General features: G+C 49.9%; 1 protein-coding gene and 1 long non-coding RNA gene across 3 annotated transcripts; both read right to left on the bottom strand.

The window, feature by feature from the left end:
• Window positions 1–2,524: 2,524 nt before the first annotated feature.
• Window positions 2,525–7,571, bottom strand: LOC135399773 (uncharacterized). 2 transcript variants are annotated; one of them, XR_010424412.1, is made up of 3 exons: window positions 6,913–7,571; window positions 6,125–6,439; window positions 2,525–2,772 (listed from the first exon to the last, which is right to left on the bottom strand). It is a non-coding gene; the product is annotated as an uncharacterized LOC135399773 (long non-coding RNA). The 2 variants fall into 2 exon arrangements; XR_010424411.1 differs by having other exon boundaries at window positions 2,525–2,769; window positions 6,913–7,566.
• Window positions 7,572–8,316: 745 nt separating this feature from the next.
• LOC135400557 (uncharacterized) lies at window positions 8,317–16,141 on the bottom strand. Its single transcript, XM_064632393.1, has 3 exons — window positions 15,800–16,141; window positions 15,342–15,692; window positions 8,317–8,568 (listed from the first exon to the last, which is right to left on the bottom strand). The coding sequence occupies exons 1-3, from the start codon at window positions 16,139–16,141 to the stop codon at window positions 8,383–8,385; spliced, it is 879 nt and encodes a 292-aa protein (XP_064488463.1). The 3' UTR covers window positions 8,317–8,382.
• Between the last annotated feature and the right edge of the window lie 244 nt (window positions 16,142–16,385).

Genomic DNA, 16,385 nt, shown 5'->3' with positions numbered 1-16,385 from the left:
GGCGAGTAAGGCATTACAAAGAAGTGCGTCACTGGTAACGCGTTACACTTGAGTAATGAGTTACGGCAAAGAATTACGTTTTGGAGAGACGTAATGAGTAACGGAACGTCATTACATTTTTACCACGTAGCGCGTCGCGTAGTAGCATTACTCAGGATTCGGGAACAACATTCCTTCAGTGTATAAACTCTAAGTAACTGTGAGAATTGTGCCGTGTAGAAGCAGGCAAAAACCCTGGGTTCTTCTATCACACACAATGACAAGGAGTTCACACTCGCACCCACGGAGAACACCAAGGAAGGATTATTGACCTGTTGAGGTGTCACGTATAGTTTTTTTGCCGCCCTTTTCTTTCTTTCTTTTATCTTTCTTTCTCATTGGAACTTTTGAGTCGAGGGAGGGTGATGGTAAAAGAAAATAACCTCTACACCTCGAACAAGTGACAAAGTACAAAGGGATTGGCTGCTTTGCACTTGCATTGTGTAAAAGAATAAAAGTCACCGACAAGAATACGAGAGACTTGCGCCGCCACAGTTCCACATGCATCACGTGTCCTATGAGGAGTCCTCAGATGATGCCGTCTTCAAAGTAAAGAGGCGGCGTCTGATCCCTTCTGACGAGATGGGACGTTGGAAATTCCAAACATGGAATCCCTAGGTGGCTGCCCCACAATCAGGAAGATGTTTGTACAACATAGCACCGCCGTTTCGTCATCAGCTTCAGCTGAACGAGTGGTGCTTCTTATACAGTTTTCTGGCGAAGTAATGAAAAAGTAACGACGTTACTAGTAATTGCATTAGCAACGCACTACCTACCACAACAAAGTAATGAGTAACATAATGCGTTACCACCTGAAAAAGTAACGAGTAAGGGTAGTGCATTACAAAATAAAAGTAATTTCCCCACCTCTGCGTAAACCAGCGTGCTCTGGCAGCGGTGGTCACTCCTCGCGCCATGGTAGAACATACTCTACTCTTGATGTTGGTAAGGTTCGCACAGGACCTTGACCCTGAAAGTCTATATTTCATTCCAGGCCTTGTAAGCCCTGGAATTCGAAGCCACCCTTCAAAACTCTTGAAATTTGGGTGTATTTCTTCACGCTATCTTTTATCGAACACACCACGGCTGAAACCGTTGCCGTGCGCGGCACCTAAACTAGACATTCGGTGTAAATGTCTTCATCTACCAGACCAAATGCACACTGACGTTGCTCCTCTATCTGGTGACGCTCCGAGCACGTCTAGTCATGCCCGATAGTATTTCTTGTCAACGTTGTCTGGCAACCATTCGTACAAATGTCGTCTGCACGTGTGCTCACCTGCATTATGGTGAGCTACCTGCATTCCGCGTGTTCGCCATGCACTTTTTGTATAATTATGAAAGATAGAAGTTCGGCCCAATGACATTATCTGTTCCTCTTGAAGCGCTCGCGCCGTTTTGCGAAAAATGATCGAGGCAATTAATATAGCCGCAGGAGATGCCACCCTCTCCCCTTCCCATAAAACAACAACAACAACAAAAAAAAAGAAAGAAAACACGCGGACATGGATGGTGATTTGTGTCGCTTTCGCGCAGAAGCGCTCGTTTTCAGAATAAGAGCTGTTGTATTAAAACGGGGGAGGGAGAACGTGCGAGGACGCTGACACCACAACCTAGATACAGAAAGCCTGCTTACTCATCGACGGGACGTAACAGCTAAGAGTCTGCCAATCAGGATCGTATTTTCGACGGCCGCAGCCAATCAGGAACGTGCTTTCGGCGGTCGTAGCCATGGAGAGGAGCCACCATCAGCCGCATGGGCAGCCACTGTCGTCTGCGAGTAGTGAACGTCCCCGTGTGCTAAATGGGAAAACAAAATAAAGTGCAGAACGGTCTCATATTTTTCTCAAAACTGATTTTCTGGAAAGCGTGTTGCACTTTTAGTCTACAGGTTCAAATTTACGAAGTTAGCTGGGAGTTCTTGAATTCGCAGCACGGCGAATTGCAGTAGCAGACTAATTCTGACATTGTGTCCACGTAGCGGAGGAGGGAGAGGAGGCATTAAGCAGGCATACTGTATCTAGGTGGCGTTGACTGTTTGTTTCGTCGACCTATTCAAAACGAGGGGGTCCCTAGTGATACCTCCTCCTTCGTGATCTCATGAAAGATGATGGGTGTCACTCAGCTCCAATATTTGTAAATAAACAGGTATTTTCTCTCTCTCTCTCATGAAAGATGCGTTTGGAAATGTTTACTGTTAACATATCCCGTTTGCAGTGACAGAGGAACCTGTCCCTCACGCGCAGAATGTCACGTTTTCCAATGACATTGTTCACAGTTTGGTTCATAATTTCAGGTTATTTGTTCATAGATCTCTTGATTTCCAACTCTGCTCATCACCGTAATAGTCAGTTGAGAGTATAGCGTGGATATAGTCCATAGTGCAAAATCCTGAGTCTGGGAACAAACAGAAGAGCGACACCAACGCTAGACTCGTAATAGTAATACGAATAGCCGCGATGTTAACAGCTTTCTTGTTATGAAGGAATATATGTCATGATTTAATTCAGCTTGAATACTTGAAGAACGCTACTCCATGTTTTACAATTCTACAATTCTTGCATGTATATTCGTGCTTGGTGTAATCGCGGGTGGACTCCGTGGAAGAGATCGTCCATCCCTTTCTTCGTAGCAATCGCGTCGATCCACCCAACTTGATAGAGAGACGCCGATGTCGTCATGGAGAAGGCCGGTTGTGTCCTCACTGCTCTTCATCATAGTTCGAGTAACCTGCTGACAGGGAATACCAGGAGCAATTGGAAGGATCCTTGATAGATTTGACAGTTAGCGGTAATTCTCAACAGTCTGAAAATCTATATTTCGCTATGGTGCGCATAGTGGACGTATCCACGCAAAGCCAACCTTTCGAGCGCACCTTGCATTATTTTGAACGCGTCTAGCAATACGACAACACGGAAATCAAATGCTTGTCTATACGTCTACGGTCAAGTGTAGAGGTTTCAATTACGGGAGTCGTCATACGTGTTACCTCATGCCACGTAACGTCATATTTTCAACACCTTCGATCACGAGCAACGTGTGGCTCTCTGAGTGAAACTCTCCCCGTGTCTCTGGGTGCCTTTATAACTTTGTACCGTCTTGTCTACGTGCTGTTCTTTCTGTAGAGGCGATAGTGCCGCTCTGAGTCCTTATCGACGACGATAGAACGTTCCGGAGGGCCGGATATGTTGGGGAGTTTCACAGCCCGTGGCCCTGCTCCTGCACTGCACAGAAAGAACACCTTAGATGGCCGCTAGATGGTCCACGGGTCGTTACATCACTCCCCCACTCAGGAGCGAAGTGGTGCTTGCGGTTGAGATCTACGACGATACGACGAAGAGCGGAGAGGGGAATGAAGACAGTGCGTAGATGAGGTATCTACAGCTGGACACACGGCTTGTGGTTACGGCAGTGGATGCAGCAGCAGTGCGGTGTGAGCAAGCGCTGTGTGCTGGGCAGGCTCCAGAGAAGAGCTGAAGCGGCGAGGGCTCCAGGGCGAGCAGGCGACAGTACCGCGGGACAGCACGTAAACGGTGATCTTGAAGACGCCGGGGCAAGTGCCGGGGAGGACAACTACGAGGCTGGTGGAGACCGGAAGAGAAGCTCACTGTAGCTTCCCTGCGGTTCCCCGGTGGAACTGTAGTCTTTGCGCAACTTGACCGTCGGAGGGTGGTTGACTGAGGCTTGGCCACATGAAAAGAGGAAGAGCTCTTAGTAAGGCCAGGTGGGACGGTAGCACGGGCTGTGTTCCTGGGACCGCTGAAGACGATCTCGTGAGGCGGCGTTACACAGTGAAGGATGAACATGTCGTGCAGAGACCTGTAAGAAGCGTGAGCGGCACCATGGCCTGCCGGGACCTTTGAGGAACGCGTAGTGGGGGGCGTCGGCACCTAGACAGTCTTTGGAGGAACAGGCACCGTACGTCCAGCAGTGGCGTTGCAAGTGGTTCCCGGGACGTCTTAAGGTGGACTCACTTCTTACGGAAGCCTATGGGGAATTTTTATTCGCAGGGTTCTCGTAAACGTCGCTAAATTTCGACACGAAACCGGTACAGGCGTGATCCCATCGAGTTTAGCTACGGAATGACATATTTTTGAAGGTCTGACGCAATTCACAGATTTTTTGCGAATTAAAGTTTGTCTAATTTTCAACACATGGGAGTCTATGGGAGATACAACAAAATCGCTTCTCTCGGCACGCACGCCCGCGATATTTGGGCCCAAATGATGTCATTCCCTATAGAGTAGCAGTAGGGGAATTGATTGCAATCAACAAATTTGACAAGCTTATTGTAGTTTTCCAGATCCCTGCGAATGAAAATAATGGCTTTGTCGTTTCCTAGCATGTTCTGCAGGCTGGAGCCGATTGCATTCGCGGCAGGAAAGCAAAGCGAAGAAAAGAATTTTGCCACGGTGCAGCCAACTAGACCGCATGAGTCCGCCGTAAAGTCCATGTAAAAATTTCGAATGGTGAAGGGCCGGAGTGTCGACCGGTCTGTGGTGGTCATTGTCCTGGTCACCAAATGCAATGGAACACCATCTCGCACTACCGCCGCTCTCCAGCTATTCCAGTTCTATCGTCGTAGTCCTGCGGTGATGACACGTGTTGATAAGCTGCCCAGCGTATCAGGTCCTGACAAGGGCATTCCATAATCGTCGATGAGGACTTGTGTAGAGAGGACATCATTTCCTCTGCACTTTTATTGACACTTCTTAGGACTAGAGTGGGCGCTCGTATGGTACTATCAGCCACAAGTACTACGCAGTGTTGTGCATTTGGATCCACGGATTTGATTTATATCCGGATTTAAATCCACCGGAGGGCTGGAGGATTTGATTTGCGTGAAAAAATATGGGCAGGATTTGGATTTGGATTGAATCGCATTTTCCACTAATGATTTGAATTTGGATTCAATCGCATATTCCAGGTATGATTTGGATTTGGATTCAATCGCATTTTCCACGAATGATCTGGATTTGGATTGAATCGCCCCTTTTTCAGCGGATTTGCGCGTGGATTTCGCCAAGCTCCCTCACAAGATGCATGGATTTGAAACTGAGCGAAGCGCCGTTTCGGGGGTGGTGTCTCCGATTTTACCCACCGTCAAAATGACATAATTTCCGGGGCCCTCCCTTCGCGGCGCCCATGCCCTGGGTTCTTAACCAAGCAAAGGCGGCTACAACGAGGCCTCAGGCTGTAGTGCATGCATAAATCGAGCAGATCGAACGAAGCTTATCTGTGCTGTGTTGTGTGGAACTGCGTATGTCTAATTTCGTTTGTAGGTTATTATTGTGCAGAGCGCGACCGTAACATATAACCGCAGCTCGGGAGCTGAATAGCACACAGGCTGATACGTGGTGACTGATAGTCTGGTACACGCCGAGCAGGCGTAACCGAAAATATCTTTCTCAACTCAAAAATTTATGTCCGAAAATATTAATAAAATTTCGGCCAGCGGATTGATATGTTGGCTCTTTATATCCTCATCAATCAGACGAAATTTATTGCTCTTTGTGCCACGTCACGCTGTTATTTAAGCGTTGTTTAGTGAATACATGCAGTATTAGTAATTTGTAGACACGGTTATACGTCTAGTAATGCTACTGCACGAATTTTGGCCCCCGGATTTGTCAAACGATTTGATAAATCCGGATTTAAAAGCGGATTTGATTTATGTCCGGAAAAACAAATCCGGATTTAAAAGGATTTGATTTAACGTGTCAAAATTAAATCCGGACTTCATTTGGATTTCATTTACTACCTTCAGGAAAAATGCGGATTTGATTTAAATCCGATTTGAGCGGCCAAATCCGCAACACTGCCACACAGCCCCCCCCCCCCCCCAACCCCTTCATATATTACAGCCGCAATGGCGAAGGAAGAACTGTACGGAAAAGGCTTTTTGCTACGACGAGCGGAGCCTTAAGAAGGGCCCTTTTGTTTGGAAGTCAGATGTCATGCGTTTTCTATACGTATGATGCGATTTGCGGACGCCAAATTTGGGGAACGAAGTCGCCTCTACGCCTCAGTTAATTCTTTTAACCCTGCTCAATTACTGAAAGGTCCAAGATGCAGTGTACCCTACCCTTTGCGAGAGTCTTTCGCAGACGCTTTCGAAGGATTCATCGAAGCCATCTATAAAGGCCGAGACCACCAGGCAAGCGGACAGAAGCATAACTGCACAGGCTATCAAACCGACCGCGACACAGGCGATTACCGAGAAGGTGTGTGCACCACGTGTTGCATTGTGAACCTTCTTGCTGCGTGGTAAGTACGGAGGTTGCCTTGAAGCTCCGCCTCGGTACCGGTTGCGCCGACTTTGGAATCCAAGCATCGCCTTCATGTCGACCATGTCATGGGAGGATTGCCGATACTGACTTGCATCGACGGAGGTTTTCGCCTGCAAACATGGTGTGGTTCACTGTAGTTTCAGCATCCTGCTGTGCTCAGTCCATGTCACGGTTAAAAAAACATTTTATGAAGGTCACTTAACCCGACAACCTCCGAGAATTTATACCTTGATAGTGCCGGAGCTTACGAAAGTCGTATACTATTACATACTGTGGTGTCCTGGGGACATCGTGCAGTGATATCGGTGCTACGCTCTGAGTACACATCGCGAAGGACGCGGAATATACGGCTGACTACACTCTTCTTACTTCACCCAGTGCGCAGTGTATTAACCTAGCATAACATAAGCGCTATTTAAATTTCAATTACGGACCGGGTTCACCATTCCGAGGCAGAGTTTGCCATCATTTTTGTGTCATTGCCCTGGCCTTCTTTCTGACACACTTTACCTCAGGATGTCGCTGTAGCGCAGCTGCTAAACAAACGTGCTGTGCAAGAGAGTGATAAGCTCAGTTCGTTCACCTTCTCGAGGTCATCTGCTGACGTTGCAGCCTGTTGGGATCCTGGAAGGACGGCGCTTGTATAAGGTGTAACATTTTCACGATTCTCTCCTTTGCAGCGACTCACTGACATTAATATTAGTATGAGGAGCGCCATCATCAGCGATTTGCACCACAGTTACAGTGTACGCACTGTTATGATTCTGCGTCGACACGTTCACGTGATCTTGTGATCTGCCGTTCGGACCTCAGTAATTAGAAACGACGACGACGACGACAATTAGTTTTGACGTGGACTCGAACGCTCGAGACATGACGTCGACATTCTGCGGTCCCCGTGGCTGAAAGCTGTCACGCTACCTTTCAGATCATGAAACGTTTCTTAGGACGAAGTCGTCATTAAAAGCGCTAAAAGGACGGACAAGAAAAGAACGACTATGTGACATACTGCGCTCTTAGGACACTAGCTGAATTCTTGGTTGTGGCCCTCGCTCACGGGCACAGTACCATAGCCTCTGCGTAGCAGCGGATGGTAGGCAAAGCAATGCTACATTCCCGCAGAACGTCCTCTTTGTCGCTTTAATAAATTTCGCGCATATTTACATCCTACGAAATTGACGTTTTACGACTTGTCTGACTTAGCTTGTTTGCGTCGATGGCTTCGCTTTGTAGAGCACGTTGTCCTGAATTGCAAACTTCTTGGGTGAGTGGGTTTTAAAAATATGGAGAAATCGGCTCCATGCAGCTTTGGCTTCTTGAGTGGTGCTCGTTGTGCGTCCTACTGTATAAAGTAATACATATACAGTTACACAGTAGGTCGTTGTTGTCAGAACGTCTGTTGAGCAGGTCGTGTATACCTTGGTGAAAGATGTCGCTGTGCTGTTCTTAGGAGAGGGTCTATGAAGTATTCCATCAGTACCCGCGGAGTCTGAAATTTTCGCTCTGCGTGGACCATGGCTGACCGATTTTTCGATCACCCAAAGGCATTTTCGTTACCACAGCAAACCGCCTACAACGGTGGGCAGTCATTTTTTACCATCGCAAATGTTGATTAGCTGCTCAAGCTGATTAGCGGTTCGATCGGATGATTCGGACAGCATTTTCAATGTCGAGGACGAAGAGAATATCGCTGTGCAACACCACGACATGACACCTCTTCCAATCATCCTAAAGGCGCAGGACAGCGAAGGCTGCTACGCGATTGTTAAGTACGCATAAAGGTGGCGGTACTGAAGGGGTATGCTATGACCAAATGTTCTCTCATGACAAATAATGGATGATCGGAAGTACGTATAACCTGTGATGCGAAAGATGATGGTGAAGGGTGGATGGTGGATGGCTGGCTGGATGGTGGAATGGTGGCATTCGATGGAACGCTCTACAATGAGGAAACCTGGATAAACAACAGTTTCTAAATGTACAGAGCTGTCTTTATTAATTTATTGTCTCTGCTTTCGGTACCGTCACTGTAATCGTCTAGAATACGACGCCATTACACTATTCTGGTTTGCATATCAATGCTTCTTGTAGTCATGCAAGATTTCCGTGAACTCGGCAACATGAGCGCGCTTCTCGCTCCGGTGTAGCCGAGACTCCGAGCACCGGAAGTTGAGGGAGTCATACTCTCTTGCAGGAGGTTAGTTGTGTCGTCACCAGTCTTCGACAGGGCTTTAGTCATCTGCGAAAAACGACAAGAACAGTGTCACATTGTCAGTTCTTGCACATGAGCTCACACAGTAAGTCAACCGACGCACAATTCTCTTATTTAGTTTGCGTACTAGGTAGGTGTCGAACCTGGAGCTGCTTGCGCAAGTGATACAAGGAAAGTTCACGCACCTAACTGAAGTCGTACAGGACACGATAGCTATTTAGATCGAACACATAGCTAGCATCACTTCTCCGTCTCGTTAAGCAATTAAGCAAACTTCTCCGTCTCGTCTCTTCCATAGAGTTCTTTGCCGAATAATTTTCCTCGATATTTTGATTTGGATGCAGCACCACACTCTCTTCCGTTCTGCCATTCCTTTAAGTCGAATGACTGTGCATCGTGCTATTTTTTTTTTTTTTTTTGTCATATCACACAGACGAAGTGCCAAGAATGAATAGGAATTTTACCACGGTTAACATACCGATTAGAGTATGTGAAGGCCGCAACCCTCTACCGTGGGAACGATAACATAGCAGGATATAGGCGTTCGTTTTGTGAAATGAATGGAAGTAAAATACAAAAAGCCGAGCAAAAACAACAACTTTATTTCAGGATGATGGGTGGGGAGGTCAATGGGTGGGGAGGGGTAAGCCGAGCAAAAACACCGTAGGTCCATTGAGTGCAAGTTTTAAACGTCCTGTTAAAGCTCGATATCGACATAAACCATATTAGTCATACCCCTGTCACACGGGCATTTCGATCCTTCTCGAATCCGATCTGCATCGAACTTCCCGAGCACGCTCGAGTTTTGACGCTGCTACACGGCCACTTTCAATGCGCATTGAATTGTTGACGGTGTCGAGAATATAGGCAAATGAATAAACGGAACTCATTAATTTCGCGTTTCCTATATAACAGCGATATTAGTGGTTTTATCGTATACCGATGTAAGCATCATTTGTAGCTTCGCGCGCATGTCCGTCTTAAGTTATGACAGTTCACCGGGGTCGGGGATGCAAATGGCGGCCGTCGAGCCGTCTTGAAATTCTCAATCCTGTTATGGGAACTGTCTTGAGTCAAGCAGGATCAAAGTTCGATCCTGCTTGGAAGCGGCCGTGTAGCACCATCCGATCTGCATTGGGTTCAAGCAGGTTCGGTCGAGCAGGATCGAAAATGCCCGTGTGACAGGGGTATAAGTGTCAGAAACGGTCAATTGTCTTTCAATTGTTTTTATAACTACAGCGATTCCGGAATACTGGAGAAACGTAGCAGTTACAGCAACATGATGCAATGGAAGGGCTCGAAAAAAGTATGTGTTATGTCTTTTCCACCGCGTAGCATGTCACGTAGCGGTTCCACTTCCTCCGCGTAGTTGTTTATGAATTTGGCATAGTGTCCTGTCATCCTTAGAAGTTAACAGGTGCATGCTGGAGCCTCCAGAATGGCTTTCACATTAGCTTGGAGTGGCTTAAGTTTCCCTTCGGTGACCGTATGACCGACGAAGCAGATCGCCTTGACTGCGAAGACGCATTTGGCGTTCAATCGTAGGCCGGCCTCTGAAATGAGTTTCAAACCTTGCCGAAGACTCTTGTCGTGTTCTTTCTCATTTTTGCCAGATATAATGATGTCGTCGAGGTAATGCGGTACCCCGCGGCAGCTTTTGAGGACGCTCGCTAGCAGCCATTGAAACGCGGACGGTGCTGACGCAAACCCGAAGCAGACACGTTTGTACCGTAAAAGTCCGTCGTGAGTAATGAAAGCGGTCAGGTCCCGACTTTCTTCAGCTAAAGGTAGTTGATGATACGCCGCCGTTAAATCCAGCTTGGAAAACTATCGTGCCAGAGCGAGCTTGTTTCTCAGTTCTTCAACATGAGGAAGAGGGAAGCAGTCGTGTATCACGCGGCCCTATTCGGCGCCCGTAAATCGATGCAAAATCTTAGGGCCAGTTCTCACTTGGCGACGCCCGACGCGGCGTCGTGAGCGGGCGGCGGAAGTATAGAGGCGCATTTCCGCCGCCCCGTCAGCGCGCACGATTTTCCCACCACAGTGCCATTCCGTTGTCCAAAGGAGACGAAAAATCAGAGGGCGTGGCCTTTCTGTGTCACCTAATTGGTCGCCAGCTGTCGTTCTCGGGCCCTGGTCAGTGGTGACACGTGAGGGCACTCCAACCGTGCAACCCAGGTGGAGAAGAAGGTGTCTGCCACGGTGGGTGCTGTGGAATCAGGCATGGGCACGGCTTCCGGACAGCGGGTAAAACGGTCGACGGCTGTCAAAATGTACCGGTGGCCGGAAGATTGCGATAATGGGCCTACAAGGTCGAGGTGGACGTGATCGAAGCGTGCGTCAGGGAGAGCAAAGTGGCCAAGAGATGCGGACGTATGGCGGGAGATCTTGGAACGCTGGCAGGAGGAACAGGAACCAACCCAAGCGCGAATATCAGCGTTCATCTTGGGCCATATGAAGCAGGATTCAATAAGGCGTTGTGTGCCTCGTGCTCCTGGATGCGAGAGTCCGTGGTAAAGGTCAAAAACCGCTCGACGGTAAGGCTGAGGGACATAGGGCCTAGGAGGAACCGTGGTTGTGTCACAGCAAAGGCGGAGGTCGGACCCGGGAACGGGAAGGTCTTCAAGATGAAGGGAGGTGGGCGATCGGCGTAAGGCTTCAAGGTCGGGATCGCTGAGCTGAGCACGCGCTAGAGCTTCAGGAGAGAGGTGTTCGACTGCAGCAATGCGACTAAGGGCGTCGGCAGGGCAGTTCGCCGATGTGGAGACATGCTCAACGCGCGTAGTGAATTCTGCTAGGAAAGCTAAATGCCGAATCTCACGAGGGGAGTACTTGCTGCTGGCCAAGCGGAAAGCGTAGGGTAAGGGCTTGTGATCGGTGAGTATGGTGAATTCTCTGCCGTCCAAAAAGTAGCGGAAATGCTTGACAGAGAGGTACTCAGCAAGGAGTTCTCGGCCGAAGGTGCTATAGCGTGCTTCCGTTGGCTTGAGTGCCTTGGAAAAGAACGCCAGAGGATGCCAAGTGTCACTGGACTTCTGCTGCAGCACTGCTCCGACTGCGATAGAGGAGGCATCGACCATCAGAACTGTTGGTGCTCGGGAGGTGCAACAGAGTGGCGGAAGGAAGCAGCGACTTGATGGCACTGAAGGCGTCGGAAGCGGCGTCCGACCAAACCAGGGAATATGCGCGACTGGCAGGACCGGAGCCGGTGACATGTTGGTTGCTGCCTCGACGTGATGTTTCAGATTGGTGCAGGAGCTCTTCGAGCGGACGTAGCGTGTGATCACAGTGGGTAGAAACAGTCTGTAGAAATTGACGAGGCCTAAAAAACGGCGCAACTGGCGAACAGACTGGGGCTTTGGGAAGCTCACGATGGCAGCGACTTTTTGCGGGAGCGGTGCGATGCCCTCCGTGGATACGTGATGGCCAAGAAATCCCAGCGACTGCGCTCCGAATTCGCATTTCGCAATATTGATGACGATTCCATTGTCGGCAAGGCGATAGAAGAGGAGCCGAAGATGTTCGAGGTGCTGTTCAAGGCTCTCGCTTGCGACAAGGATGTCATCAATATATGCGAAGACGAAGGGCAAGCCCAGAGTGACGGTGTCGATGAAACGCTGGAAAGTCTGTGCCGCATTCCGGAGCCAGGCATGCGAATGAATTCAAGAAGCCCAAATGGGGTGGTGATTGCAGTCTTCGGGATGTCACATGGCGCTACAGGGATGTGATGATAGGCTTTAGTTAGGCCGATTTTTGAGAACATCCTCATGCCGTGCAGGTTAGCAGTAAAATCTTGGAGCCGAGGTAACGGGTAGCGGTCGGGCTTGGTGACTAGGTTGAGGGTGCGGTAGTCCCCGCACGGCCTCCAGTCCCCCGTCTTTGTAGGCACCATGTGGGGTGCTGAAGACCAACTGGCGGAGGATGGACGGGCGATACCGATGTCCAACATGTGCTGAAACTCCGCTTTGGCTATCTTCAGTTTATCAGGTGGTAGCTGGCGAGAACGGGAGAAAACCGGTGAGCCCGTGGTTTCGATGAAGTGAACGACATCGTGCTTGACCGGTGTCGTCCAGTCAGGAGGTTGTGTGAGTGTGGGGAACTGGCGCAGGAGCTCTGAGATTGGCAACGAAGTTGGGGGAAGGGAAGTTCCACTGACGCCAGCAGCAAGGTGGGGAGCGGCAGGGATCGCGTGAGCCGATAGCCGGGTCTGGGTGTCGACCAGAAGGCGTCGTGAGACATCTACGGAGAGGGCGACCTGCGTTTCCACACCGGTCGCTGAATGAGGCAGGTAGAACGCTGACAGCAGCTCCAGTGTCCACGAGGAAACGAGTCTTGCTGGAGCGGTCCACAACAAAGGAAAGGCAACTTGTGGCGGGAGAAGGGAAAGCGGTGGTCGCAGTCATCGGTTGCCGGGAGCGTTTCCCGACCAACCACAGGGATGAGTGCATCGCATGGCGGCCTGACCGAAGCGTTCGTGGTACCAGCAGGGTGGTGGGTTCTGGTCATCAGCTTGAGAAACGCTGCGGTGGGAGTAACGCCGTGGGGAACGGTGGAATCTTCTGAATCGGCTGAGCGGCTGTGGTTGTCACGGAACTGGAGCGCGCCGACTGTGTGGGAAACGCGGTGAATGACCGCGCGCATAGACGAAAGCTCCTCGGCGAACGTAGACGGGGCCGTTAAAACTGGTGGCTGGTAGCGGGAGGCGAAAAGTAGACACGACTCGGAAACGGCTGCAATGGGAGGGCTCCGGTTTGCTACTTCCGTCACCTTGTCAGCCAGTTGTGCATGCTGGGCCAGAGGTAAGGCAGTGGCCGTAGCGATGATCATTTGCACGGAGGATGGGAGCCTCGACAGAAACAGTTCGCGAAGCAGGTCGTCGTCAAGAGAAGCAGCTCTGTTGGCCAGTAGGACTTGCATGGCGCGGAGTAGCTGGGAGGGTCTTCGGTCCCCCAGCTCTTCAGAGTGCAAAAGCTGTTGGAGGCGCGTTCGCTCAGAAATGGTGGTGCGCTGGAGGATTGAGCTCTTCGGATGGTCGTAGGGATTCTGCGCTGGAGGGTTGGCAATGATGTCGGCGGCATCCATGGCGATCTCGGGGGGAAGGGAGGCGAGGAGATGACGGTACCTGGTTATCTGTGATGTTACACCAGCAAGGAGAAATTGTGCCTCGACTTGCTGAAACCAGATCAACGGGCTGCGAGACCAAAACGGTGGTAAGCGCCGACATGAGCCACGCCCGGTAGAAGAGGTGTTGTAGCCGGGGTCTGTGGGGAAGGTTCATCTCCAGAGTGCATTGTTGAAAAGCGAAGCTCCGTTCGGGTCACCAGAATTGTGAGAGCCAACAGAATGCAAGCTACCACAACGAATGCCAGAAGGAGTCACCGACGGAATCGGGGGCGTGGCGCGAGCTTAGTCATCGTCGTCCACTACAAGCTGACACAGAAAGGCGACGCCCTCTGATGGGTGGGAACATGGTGGGAACACTGTGGTGGGAGCATGAAAATCGTGCGCGCTGACGGGGCGGCGGAAATGCGCCTCTACTTCCGCCGCCCGCTCACGACGCCGCGTCGAGGGTCGCCAAGTGAGAACTGGGCCTTATCCGGTCGTCGTTCTTCCTCGCTAACACCAGTGGCGACACCTATGGTGAACCATCAATAGGCTCAATGACGTCCATATACAGCATTTTCTTGATCTCGTTTGAGACGCCATCACGTATCTGTAGTGGAAGTCGCCACAGCTTAGCTATTGTCGGATTGGCATCTTGTCGTACTGTGTCCTTGTGTCCATAGCCTTTTGCAAGACCAAACAGGGTGCAAATAGTTCTCGGAATTCGCACTTGGCAATTCGTTCGCTATTGGATTCCGTAAATCATATAACTGTTGTTGTCTCCACACACTTGAGGCGTGCCCTATCGATATGGATGTCTAGGGCGGCAACTGCATCAAGACCAAGCAAAGTGCTTCCTTGGGAGACAACGTAGAAGAAAATTTGAGCGGTGCATGTTCTGTACTTGACAGAGAGAACTATGCACCTTCGCACTGGAATTGGCTTCCTTGACTAGTCGTGAAGTTCAATAGAAACAGGCTGCAATGCGAAGTTCCCGGCAAACGTTGACTGATACACGTGCTGTCGAAACAGACGACCCAGTGTCAACGAGGAACGTAATGTCTTTCCCAGCAGCTCGTACAGTTGCATAAATAGCGTTTCTCCCGGGCTTGTGCACCACCAGAAGCATAGCACCTGGAGGGCTGATGTCGTCGTCAGTAGGATTGCCCGGCACAATCTCACGTGCAGTACAACCTTGCCGCTTGGCGCCTGCTCGACAAACTACTCCAAAATGGTCCAACTTTCCGCACTTCATTCTTTGCATTCTTCGTTCCGGGCCTTGCACTCAGGAGAGTTAGCCAAATTTCGGGTCGAACCACACCTTGGTATGCTTGACTGTGGGTTTTCTTGAAGTCTTACTTCGATGACGAGATACCCTTTCAACCATAGCTGATTCCTCTTGTGAAAAATGCTGCGCCTTTCCTTGGAAAAAGTTACCTTTCCTTGGCAAATTTTTAAGCTCAGTTGTGCCAATTGGACTAATTAATGAGGTACACTCATACAAAACACCTGTTGGGGGTAACAAAAATCTGCACAAGTGTCGTGCACAAGGTTTCAAAACTTATAAATATATATATATATATATATATACATATAATAAGGGGTCGCTCTCTCGTGCAACAGCCTGTATGTATACACGTTCGCTGTGATTCCATGCTCGCCTAGAATACTGGAAAAACACCAAAAAAATATCATACCCGATCCAAGACTCGACTTCCTGTACCATAGAAACCATTGGTGAAGATCTCCTTGCAGGACGTTGCCACCATGCATATGAACACCATCGCGATCATGCAGCCAATCATACCCAATAGAACGTACGCAAACGTCGAAAAGGCTTGGGAATTATTCTTGTGCTTCTCAGGATCCCATCGGCCGTCCTCCCGGATATTAGAAGGAACGGCGGCGGGGTTCTTTTCGACACTGCGGCTAAGGTTCGCTTCCATCCATTTGCTGCCATTCTCTATGGCGGCCATCACCTTCACAAACTCCGGGACCGTGGCGAAGTCTTCACCGGCGATATATGTGGTGTACGCATCCACCTGTGTCTGTAAAGGTTCAAGACGAGCTTTTCGTTGTTGTTTCCATTGACAGGGACGGGATTACATATCGGTTGATAACATATACCAGGCAAAGATTGCGTAAAGTATCTTACCATCCGAAGGACATTCGGCGTTCCCGTCACGCTTTTGTTGAAGTCCGACTGTTTCACTGCTGTTCGCAGTGGAATTGCTTTTTCAACCGTGGTAGTCGTGTTCCCACCCTCTGTCACCACCAGCGTCAGTAACAGAACTACCGTACGTATGGAGAACATATTCACTGGCTTCTCAATAGGGTTCTTACAAGACCGCCGTTTCGCCCTGCACGCTCCTTCTTCTTCGTCTCCTTCCGGCTCACGGTCAATGCCACCTAAACGAAAGCTTGATCGCCTAAACAACGTGACGTAAGCCGTGTGATTCCACCATATGACGGCCGTGTTTCGAGTGGCGGATGCCATGGGAATTAGCTGCCACCAGGCGGTGGTGGTGGTGCTGGTGAAAGGGCTCGCCGTTGTCGGCCTCACAGAGGTGGGCAACGTCACGGCTGACGCCCTGGGGGAATGTGCGTCCTGGGCCGACTTCTAAGGGAACTGTGCCGACATATGTCTGAAAGCGTCTGAGGAAAACCCAGGAAATATCCCAGACTGCACAGCCGGCACCGGGATTCGAACCCGCCACTGGGCTGCCACAGAAAGCCTACGT

This window comes from Ornithodoros turicata, chromosome 7 (genome assembly GCF_037126465.1).
Source record: "Ornithodoros turicata isolate Travis chromosome 7, ASM3712646v1, whole genome shotgun sequence".
NCBI classification, from domain to species: Eukaryota; Metazoa; Arthropoda; class Arachnida; order Ixodida; family Argasidae; genus Ornithodoros; species Ornithodoros turicata.
The sequence above is the reverse complement of the archived record's forward strand: the minus strand, read 5'-3'. Positions and strand labels throughout refer to the sequence as shown.

Excerpts from the sequence above, each read along its gene's own strand:
- LOC135400557 (XM_064632393.1), bottom strand. The coding sequence starts at position 16,141 with ATGGCATCCGCCACTCGAAACACGGCCGTCATATGGTGGAATCACACG. Across the intron at positions 15,693-15,799 it reads CGCCGAATGTCCTTCGGATG|ACACAGGTGGATGCGTACAC; the intron begins GTAAGATACTTT and ends GAACCTTTACAG. Across the intron at positions 8,569-15,341 it reads GAAGTCGAGTCTTGGATCGG|ATGACTAAAGCCCTGTCGAA; the intron begins GTATGATATTTT and ends CGTTTTTCGCAG.